An 11,022-nucleotide genomic window follows, 5' to 3' on the forward strand; every position below is an offset into this window, starting at 1 on the left:
GAGGACCTTATACATATGGTAAAGGTTGCCTGCAAGGTGTCAGATGACACAGACATTCCTGCTCGTCCTTCTTTCTTTGGAAAGAGACAAAGGCAGTCACCCACCTTCCCCCCAGCGGAGGAGTTGGATGAACATATATTGCAGGCTTGGAATCATCCTGATAAAAAATTCCAGGTACCTCAGAGGTTTCTGGCTGCTTATCCTCTTCCACCAGAGGGTAGAAAGAGGGTCGAGATTCCTCCAGTAGTGGACTCTTCGGTCTCACGACTGTCTAAAAAGACGGTTCTCCCGGTGCCGGGTGCAACCACTCTTAAGGATACTTCTGACCGTAAGTTGGAGGTAACCCTTAAGAACATTTTTTCAGCAGCTGGAATTATTCAGCGTCCGGCCCAGGTCGGGTGCTGGGTAAATAAAGCCATGGGGGTATGGGCTTCTCAGATCCTAACGGAGGTCCGTGAGGGCTCTGACCCTGCTTCTATTGTTCAGCTGGCTGAACAGATCCAGGAGGCATCAAATTATCTAATAGACGCCTCTTCTGACGTCTGCATGGTTGCAGCCAGGGTTTCGGCCTTATCAATATCAGCTCGCAGAGCTCTCTGGTTACGCCAATGGCAGGCTGACGCAGAGTCCAAGCGTGCTGTGGAGGCCCTGGCATTTAATGGGGAGGTTCTTTTCGGGCCAGAGCTCGACAAGTGGATCTCCCAAGCAACGGGGGGTAAGTCACACTTCCTTCCCTCAGCGGCTCCTCCAGCTACACGCAGGACCCCTCAAAGGCCCTCCTTTCGGTCCTTTCGGCCTACGACCAGATTCAGAGGTCGTTCCAGAGGCGGAGCTCCATCTAGAGGCTCCAGAGGACGAGGCAGAGGCGCCTCGGCAGCTGTCCAGGAGCCCAAGTCCTCCAAGCCAGCCGCATGACTGTCCACGGTCTCATCTGGGGGATCCCAGAGTCGGGGCCCGACTGCTGTCCTTCTGTCACATCTGGCTGCAGTCTTGTCAGGACTCGTGGGTAAGGGATCTCGTGACCCAGGGTTACAAAATCCATTTCAGGTTAGTCCCTCCAAACAGGTTTTTCAAGACCGGTCTCCCAGTCTCAGGAGACAAGGCGCAACTTCTGTTGTCAGCAATCAACAATCTGCGGACAACGGGAGTTGTGATACCAGTACCCGAGGATCAGCGTACTCAGGGATACTACTCCAGTCTGTTCCTTGTGCCGAAGCCGGATGGCTCGGTAAGGCCTATACTAAATCTAAAGGATTTGAATCCGTTCCTACAAGCGGTCAAATTCAAGATGGAGTCCCTGCAGTCGGTGATTCAGGGACTGGAACAGGGAGAGTTCCTGGTATCCTTGGATATCAGGGACGCATACCTGCACATCCCCATCTGGCCTCCTCACCAGGCCTTCCTCCGGTTCGCTATACAGGAACAACACTGGCAGTTCCAGGCCCTGCCGTTCGGTCTCTCATCGGCCCCCAGGGTCTTCACCAAGGTTATGGCGGTGATGATGGAGGTCCTCAGGGCACAGGGGATTACCATCATCCCCTACTTGGACGATCTTCTTCTGAAAAATCGTTCGAGGGAGGCCCTGTTGTCCAACATACGACTCACCCAGGAGACTCTCATCAGTCATGGGTGGATTCTGAACTTTGCAAAGTCTCAGCTTCAGCCGTCCCAACGTCTTCTCTTTTTGGGGATGAATCTGGACACCCAGCAGATGAAGGTTTTTCTACCGCCCGACAAAGTTCAGTCCCTGCAGGTCCTGGTCAGGTCGGTCTTGCGACGGCCACAGGTAACGGTGCACCTTTGCACCAGACTCTTGGGGAAGATGGTGTCCTCCTTCGAGGCGGTACAATATGGCCGCTTCCACTCGCACCAATTCCAGTTGTCTCTCCTTCACCAGTGGTCAGGGTCTCACCTGCATCTTCAGCAGCGGGTGACCCTGTCTCCTCGAGCCCGTCTGTCTCTGCTGTGGTGGCTAAACTCCGAAAACCTGCAAAGGGGCAGGAGGTTCGGCATATGGGAGTGGACTCTCCTCACCACAGACGCCAGCCTTCGAGGCTGGGGGGCGGTAACGCTGGAACACCAGTTCCAGGGTTTATGGACGAGGCAGGAGAGCTTACTCTCCATCAATGTGCTGGAACTCAGAGCAGTCTACTATGCTCTTCTGCAGGCGGGACACCTGCTGCGGGGCAGAGCAATCAGAGTTCAGTCCGACAACGCCACAGCCGTCGCCTACATAAACAAACAGGGCGGCACTCGGAGCAAGGCGGCGATGAAGGAAGTAAGCAGGATCATCCTCTGGGCTCAGAATCATGCTCAGGCCTTGTCAGCGGTGTTCATCCCCGGAGTAGACAATTGGGAGGCCGACTTTCTAAGTCGGCAACATGCCCACCAGGGGGAGTGGTGCCTCAACCCTCAGGTATTTCAGTCCCTAGTACATCGTTGGGGGTGTCCGCAGGCGGATCTGATGGCGTCCCGCCACAACTTCCAGCTCCCAACATACTTCGCGCGGACTCGAGATCCTCAGGCCGCAGGGGTGGACGCTCTGGTCGCCCCTTGGCCGTTCCAGTTCATTTACCTCTTTCCTCCCTTTCCGCTGATACCGCGGGTATTACAGCGCATTCGCAGGGAGGGGGTAACAGCGCTTCTGATAGCGCCGGATTGGCCCCGCCGCTCGTGGTACACCAACCTGACGGATCTTCTAATCGACGAGCCGTGGCCGCTACCTCTTCAAGAGGACCTCCTCAGTCAGGGTCCCTTCATCTACCCAGATTTAGGACGTCTACATTTGACGGCGTGGCTGCTGAGAGGTCCATCTTGAGACATGCAGGTATCCCTAGGGCGGTGATACCTACAATGATGAGGGCCAGGAAGGAAGTCACCTCCAGACACTATCATCGTATTTGGAGATCCTATGTGGCGTGGTGCGAAAGATGCAGAGTGTCCTCTACTCTGTTCAAGAAGGCTCGGTTGCTCCTGTTTTTACAGGAGGGGTTAAACTCTGGACTTAGACTGAACACACTTAAGGTGCAGGTTTCAGCACTTTCAGTTTTTTTCCAGAAACGTATAGCTCTCATTCCGGAAGTCCACACTTTTTTCCAGGGGGTGCTGAGGCTTCAGCCCCCTATTCGTCCGCCTACGGCTCCCTGGGACCTAGAGTTGGTCCTCAGATATTTGAAGTCATCAATATTTGAGCCGTTAGAAGAGGTGGATCTTCGATATCTCACTTGGAAGGTGGTTCTTCTTTTGGCTCTGGCCTCGGCCAGACGCGTCTCGGAACTAGGGGCGCTTTCTTGTCGCTCTCCGTTCCTCCAGTTTCACCCGGACAGAGCGGAGCTCCGTACCAGTCTCTCCTTCCTTCCAAAGGTGGTCTCAGCGTTCCACGTGAACCAACCCATAGTGGTTCCAGCATTCACAGAGGCTTCACCTGAGGATAGGTCTTTGGATGTGGTGAGGGCCCTGCGGATTTATGTCTCGCGCACGGCCTCTCTTCGCAAGACGGATGTCTTGTTTGTTACCTACGACCCAGTGCGTCGTGGATGGCCAGCTTCAAAGCAAACGCTGGCCAGATGGATCCGTCTGACAATTCGTCAGGCATACCTTGCTGAGGCTCAGACGCCTCCTACTAACATAGGTGCGCACTCCACCAGATCGGTGGGTCCTTCATGGGCGGCTGCCCGTGGGGTCTCCTTGCAACAGCTTTGTCGTGCTGCGACATGGTCTGGTCGGCACACCTTTGTGCGTTTTTATAGGTTTGATACCTTTGCGGCACCAGCTTCTCAGTTTGGCCGCTCTGTTTTAAGGGGATCTCAGCGCTCACCCACCCGGGTTGAAAGCTCTGGGACGTCCCCAGTGTAACTCCAGTGACACCTAGTGGATGAAGGAGAAACAGGGATTTTGTACTTACCGTAAATCCTTTTCTCCGAGTCCACAGGTGTCACTGGACGCCCGCCTCAGCGCTGTTCTCCACCTGTTATGTTCAGTGTTAGGTTCCTATTGGGTAACCTCTGGAGTTTTCCCTTGTCAGGGTTATTTAAACATGGTTATTACACACCTGTCTCATCTGGTTTGACTCTGTGTGTGTGTGTTTGTTTTTTCATATATATACATTCTTTTTCTACTATTTGTATTGAATGATGTTATGTTGTGATGAACCTCCTCTCGGATGTGTGTTATATCTTTCTGCTCCCTTTCGGGCACGATCTTTATGACTGCCTGGGAGGGGAAGTAGAAGGGGAGGAGTTGGTCACACTGATTAATTATTTTAAAGTGCCCATGCTCCCTGTGGTCGCCTTCTATTCCCCAGTGTAACTCCAGTGACACCTGTGGACTCGGAGAAAAGGATTTACGGTAAGTACAAAATCCCTGTTTCTGCTCTGTCCATTTTCATTCAGAAAAGGATAGCTTTTTTTACCTGAAGTTCAAACCTTATTACATGGTGTTACCAGGTTAAAACCCCGATATAGGCAGCCGGTGGTGCCTTGCGATTTATCTTTGGTTCTGTCTGTGTTACAGAACCCACCTTTTGAGCCGTTAAGGTCGGCCGATTTTAAGTGTGTTTCTTGGAAACTTATCTTTTTGTTAGCCATTGCTTTGGCTAGACGTGTTTCAGAGTTGGGAGCTTTGTCCTGTAAATCTCCGCATTTCATTTTTCTTGAAGATGGGGCTGTGCTTCGAAAATTTCAAAGTTTTTGCCAAAAGTGGTTTCTTCCTTTCATTTAAACCAGGAGATTGAGCTCCCGGTGTTTTCCCCTCCAAAAGGGGCTAAAAATAGGGACAAAGTAAGGAAGTTGGATGTAGTTCGCGCCATGCGAATTTATGTGGAAAGGACATCCGCAAAACAGATCTGTTGTTGGTTCTGTATGATGTGCATAAGAGAGGTTGGCCTGCTTCTAAGCAGACCATTGCCAGGGAGTTAAGGTCAGTGATTGCCTTTGCTTACACCAGGGTTGGTAGACCTGTTCCTTCTCGAATTAATGCACATACCACCAGGTCAGTTGCTTCCTCTTGGGCAGTGCGTCATGGGGCTACAGCGGAGCAGTTGTGCAGGGCTGACACTTGGTCCTCTGTTTACACCTTTACCAAATTTTACAGGTTCCATGAGTTCGAGTCGGAGGATGCTTCATTCGGACGGGCAGTGATGAGAACTGGCAGTCTGAGCGTGCCCTCCCATAATACCGGCTCGTGAATGTCCCACGGTTAGCTGTGTCACCGGACTGGACGAAAGAGAATAGGGGATTTTTGTAAAATCTTACCGTTCGAACCCCTTTCTCTGAGTCCAGTCCGGTGACACAGCGATCCCTCCTCTACGCTCAGTAAGTCATAGAGGAGTATTCAATGTTTTTTGAGAGTCTGGCTCACCGCTCACTGTTCTGTGTCCCTGTGATCTCGCTGAAGTGCTCGGCACTTTTTCTTATCTCCTCATTTCTGACTTCCTCAGTATTCAACGTGTGGCCAGCTCGCCGGCCCCTTTTGTGAACTTAGCATAATTATGCGAGTTCAAATGGGAGTGCTGTAACTGGAGACATCTGTTTTTTCCTGCTCTCCACGTGAGCTGGTCAGACTGGGATATTCTTGAGCAGGGTGTTCATCTCAGCAGCGTGTTCCTCGCATTTGTGGACTTGTATTTTTTTACAAAGGTTTAGAAAGGTTAATGTTTTGTTCAGTATTTATTTTACAACAAATGGCTGTGTGACTATTTTAATTGGGTTTGTGCAGACGGGTGTATTTTGTTCTGTTTGGCCTTTATCCTTGTGTTGTGCTTTTGGCATTGTTTCTTTGCCCTGTGTTTTTATTTAATTTATTTTGAACTGAGTTAGCTTTGCAAAATATTTTTGGAGAAGCAACAGAGCTGAATACAGGGAAGCCCAAAATAGGAGAGAAAAGTTCACTACTCTCCAAAAAACATGCAGACTCACCGTTATTTACGGCGACATAGGAGCATTGAATACATGCCATAATATCATGTTATGGTTATATGATTGTGCATATAAGATGTCGGGCATTGTACTGAGTTGTGTATCCTAGTGTGCTTTTTAAGTTGAACTGAAGCATGATGGGATGTGGAAGGGGAGGAGCCTGTGTCCAGGGGAAAAGCTTTCCAGCATGGGTGCCTTGGCTTCTGCGGACCCTCCTACATCCCAAGGTTAGCTGTGTCACCGGACTGGACGAAAGAGAAAGGGGTTCGAATGGTAGATTCATACAAAAATCCCCTTATACAATACAAATTGTTAAATATTTGTAACAAACACTTGCTAAGAGGGGGAAATTAAAAAAAAAAAACTAATTCATAAAATTGTGTGCGCTCAGTGCAATGACATGAGTGTGTAAATTGTCACCCTTTATGTATCCGCCAGTACTGGGGAAGTCCAATATGTTATGGTAAAGGATTGGTGTCCAGTGAGTGAGGAGGAGAAGTTTTCTTCCTGATTTTTAGAATTTTGTCACCGGGTCCTTAGGGAGTTTGTCTCGTCTTGCTTAACTAGAAATAATTTGTTAATGTTTTTATGTATATGTACGGACATTGAGATAATGAATTAGCCACAGGAGTATGACATCACAACTAGAGGGAGGGTATTTAAACCCAGCCCTCTCTCCAGCAAGACATCCTTGAAAAGCTTCATTCTAGCAGCGAAACGTGTAGGTTCTTGCCTTCATCTACAGAAATAGCCACCCTACCCATACAACAAGTGATTGCCATTTGTTCCAGCGGAGGTTTACCACCATTTGGATAAAGTACCATCCCTTTTCTCATTCCACCGTGGCATAGAACTGGTTGGGAGGCACGCCACCTCCCTAAGGACACGGTCCTAAAATCAGGAAGAAAACTTCTCCTCCTCACTCACTGGACGCCAATCCTTCACCATAACATATTGGACTTCCTCAGTACTGGCGGATACATAACGGGTGACTATTTACAGGCTCATGTTATTGCACTGAGCGCACACAATTTTATGAATTAATTTTGCAATTCACCTATTAAATGTTATTTTTTAACTGATATGTTTCCAATGTATGTTTAGCGCAGTTTACCCTTCCTGACCTTTCTTTCTTACGATTAAGAGTGACTACCCATTTACTCTAAAGGCCCCCATACATTAGTCCGACTTGTCCTAGGGACAAGTCAGACCTGATTTCCCCGCCAGCTCCCTTGGAGGGGGCACACGATTAGGCACTTGATGTGCCAAGGTTTGCATATGATAAATCGCATGGATTTATCATATGCAGTCCCCGGGGAGCTGCAGAATGACGGCAGCGTGCGGTGGATGCAGGCTAATATAGAGCCAGGCAGGGGGTGGCTGCAGCGGGAGCCGGGCAGGAGGAAGCTGTTGCATGACAGCGGGACAGGGAGGAGGGCAGGGAGAAGACTGTCGCTGGCTGCCGGGCAGCGGCGGGAGCCGGGAGAAGCAGAGCACTTGAAAAAAAAAACGCCCATACAGATGACTAGGAAGCCATTGATTGGCTGAGACCTCTCTCAGCCAATCAGCGATTGGCTGTGAGAGGTTTCAACCAATCAATGGCTTCCTAGTTCTCTCTATGGGCATTTTTTTTCAAGTGCTCTGCTTCTCTTGGCTCCCGCCGCTGCCCGGCAGCCAGCGACAGCGTCCTCTCCCTGCCTAGTGCCCGGCCCCCTGCTTCCGCTGTCACCTCACCGCAACAGCTTCCTCCTGCCCGACTCCCTATGCAGCCTCCCCCTACCTGGCTCTATATTAGCCGACATCCCCCGCCCACTGCCGTCCCCTGCACGGCTCCAGGGCTGGGCTGTACATAAGGTTTAGCAAATCTTATGTGCAGCCCGTCCGACCTCTCGACCCCGATCCGCACGGGACCGCGCATCGGATCTTACGGGATGTCTACAAGTGCGATTTGGACCGATTTTCACGGCCCGATTCATCCGAATCGGGTAAAATTGTGCCCAGATCGCATAATGTATGGGGGCCTTAACTGCGGCTTGGCTATAGGCACACTCATTTCAAAGCGCCTTCCCTCTGATATCTTGATATCTACTCTTCCTACCACAGATGGACGCACAAGCAGGAATACCTCGGAGGGAGATCTCATTGTGTCTCAAGGTTTTATACTAGAACATAAGAACATCAGACAAGATTCTCCAGAAGAAAACCTCATTATCCCCAATACACACCCAACATTTCACAGTGCAGAGATTTCATCTGGTCCCTCTAGTCATGAGGAACCTTCTCCTGATATATCAGACCTTGCTACACATAGTACAGACCATAAAGATGATACAGTACCATCCAGTTCTGAGTTTGGTAAGAGTTCTATACATCAGTCAGTTTTCGTTTTACATCAGAGACATCATGCAGGGAAGAAACCATTATCATGTTCTGAATGTGGGAAATGTTTTTCCAAAAAATCTAATCTTGTTATACACGAGAGGGTACATACAGGTGAGAAACCATTTTTATGTTCTAAATGTGGGAAATGTTTTTCCAAAAAATCTAATCTTGTTACACATGACAGGGTACATACAGGTGAGAAACCATTTTCATGCTCTGAATGTGGGAAATCATTTACTCATAAATCACATCTTATTAAACATGAAAGAGTACATACAGGTGCAAAACCATTTTCATGTGATGAATGTGGGAAATGTTTTACACTTAAATCCGGTCTTGTTAAACATGAGAGGGTACATACAGGTGAGAAACCATTTTCATGCTTTGATTGTGGGAAATGTTTTACAAGTAAATCTAATCTTGTTACACATGAGAGGATACATACAGGTGAGAAACCATATTCATGCTCTGTGTGTGGGAAATGTTTTACAAGTAAATCTAATCTTGTTATACATGAGAGGGTACATACAGGTGAGAAACCATTTTCATGTTCTGAGTGTGGGAAACGTTATAGCGATAAATCCAGTTTTGTTATACATCAGAGGGTACATACAGGTGAGAAACCTTTTGCATGTTCTGAGTGTGGAAAATGTTATAGCGATAAATCCAGTCTTCTTATACATGAGAAGGTACATACAGGTGAGAAACCATTTTCATGTTCTGAATGTGGGAAATGTTTTTCCAAAAAATCTAATCTTGTTATACATGAAAGGGTACATACAGGTGAGAAACCATTTTCATGTTCTGAATGTGGGAAATGTTTTTCCAAAAAATCTAATCTTGTTATACATGAGAGGTTACATACAGGTGAGAAACCATTTTCATGCTCTGAATGTGAGAAATCATTTACTCATAAATCACATCTTGTTAAACATGAAAGACTACATACAGGTGATAAATCATTTTCATGTTCTGAGTGTGGGAAATGCTATAGCGATAAATCTAGTCTGGTTATACATGAGAGGGTACATACAGGTGATAAACCATATTCATGTTCTGAATGTGGGAAATGTTTTACAAAAAAATCTAATCTGGTTACACATGAGAGGGTACATACAGGTGAGAAACTATTTTCATGCTCTGAGTGTGGGAAATGTTTTAGCAATAAATTCCATCTTGTTAGACATCAGAGAAACCTTTTCCATGGTTGCAGTGTGGGAAATGTTTTATAAATATATGTATATTTTGTAAATACCAGAAAAAGCCAGGCTGCTCCTGGGACATTTACATCCTGGGATACAAACATCCTCCCAATTACTGCCCATATCCTTTTTTTATTTTTTTATTCAGTATTTCTGTTATTATAATTAAAATATCTATTTGATAGAGATAAGATGTTACATCCTATCCTTTCCCCTACCTTATATCTGTGCAGTGTATATGTGCTTTATGTCTGACAAGCGATGCTATTATACCGATTATACTAAACTTACATTGTGCCTCATCTATCTCACCTTCTGTATACTGCCATTTATAATAAAGCTATTCCTGTGTTTGGTCCTGTGTAATAGTGTGGATTTGTATAATGTATATGCATTGTTGTGTATACTCCTGTATAAGCCTCATAGAATTCTGACAGCGTCCATCTCTCCCACGTTTGATGACACTTTGTTACATTATTACTTTTGGTGTATGTGTACTTCTCATTATCTACTGCATGGGTCCTCAAACTGCGACCTTCCAGATGTTGTGAAACTACAAATCCCAGCATGCCTTGTCATAGTTTTGCTATAAGGGAGTGTTAAAACTGTGGAAAGGCATGCTGGGATTTGTAGTTTCACAACATCTGGAGGGCCGCAGTTTGAGGACCCATGATTCTACTGTATGGTTTACCAGATGGATCCAGTGGTATAAATCCGGTGCCTCATGCGCCTCCATTTCCCTGCTATTATTACTTTTGCCAGAGCAGCTAGGTTCTCCACCAGTGGTATAAACGGGTCATTGCCCTTACCTGTGGGTTTATGCCCAAAATACATAGTTACATCCAGATATTCTACCGGTAGTCCCACCTTGACCATTATAATCTGGACTTTCTCCCCAAATCTCCTTCCCCTGTGACACTGCCAAATCCTATGCATACATGTACCCTGCTGTATACTGCATTTTGGGCATAAATCATTTTGTTGTTATCATACTTCCTAAGTGTAGCTGGGGTTACATAGACCCTATGTAGGATACAGAGCTGTACCTGTTGGAATTTTATAGCCATTGTGTCCCGAGTGGGTGATGAAAGTGCTCCTACCCATTCTCTATCCTGGGGGACCCCAATGTCTTCTTCCTATGGTTTCCAAATTATGTCGATTTCATTTTCGGATTCCATGGTTCCCACAGGGTGACATCGGGGTTGTAGGCGGATCCAGAGGACCGTGGCACCAATCAGCGAAGCTTTGAAAGTTTCCCAGGATGCCTGGTCCCTCTCCCCTATAACCCCGCCTCCATGCTCAGCTCCTCAGTTTGTGTTGGTGCCAGCAGGAAGCTGGAGCACCATTTAATTCAGCTGGGTTTACCTCAGGGAGGTAATCCCAAAGAAGCTTTTATTTTTATTGCTTATTCTCTTTTTTTTTAATAAACTTTTTTATTAAGACATTGCTTTTCATGGTAATTTACACGTTACATTTGCGTATTGTATACAATTTGCGTAAATATTACAAATAAAAACATGAAC

At 47.1% G+C, this 11,022-nt stretch overlaps 1 protein-coding gene across 1 annotated transcript; it reads left to right on the plus strand.

Annotated features, from left to right (window-relative positions):
* Window positions 1-7,818: 7,818 nt before the first annotated feature.
* On the plus strand, window positions 7,819-9,855 carry LOC146056805 (uncharacterized). Its single transcript, XM_083168450.1, has one exon. It carries the CDS (start codon window positions 7,847-7,849, stop codon window positions 9,527-9,529), a length of 1,683 nt encoding a protein of 560 aa, XP_083024576.1. The 5' UTR covers window positions 7,819-7,846; the 3' UTR covers window positions 9,530-9,855.
* Window positions 9,856-11,022: the final 1,167 nt, after the last annotated feature.

This window comes from Crinia signifera, unplaced genomic scaffold, assembly GCF_055691185.1.
Source record: "Crinia signifera unplaced genomic scaffold, ASM5569118v1 HAP2_SCAFFOLD_906, whole genome shotgun sequence".
NCBI lineage: Eukaryota > Metazoa > Chordata > Amphibia > Anura > Myobatrachidae > Crinia > Crinia signifera.

Bases quoted from the DNA above. Each gene is read 5' to 3' on its own strand.
- LOC146056805 (XM_083168450.1), top strand. From the start codon at position 7,847: ATGTCTACAAGTGCGATTTGGACCGATTTTCACGGCCCGATTCATCCG.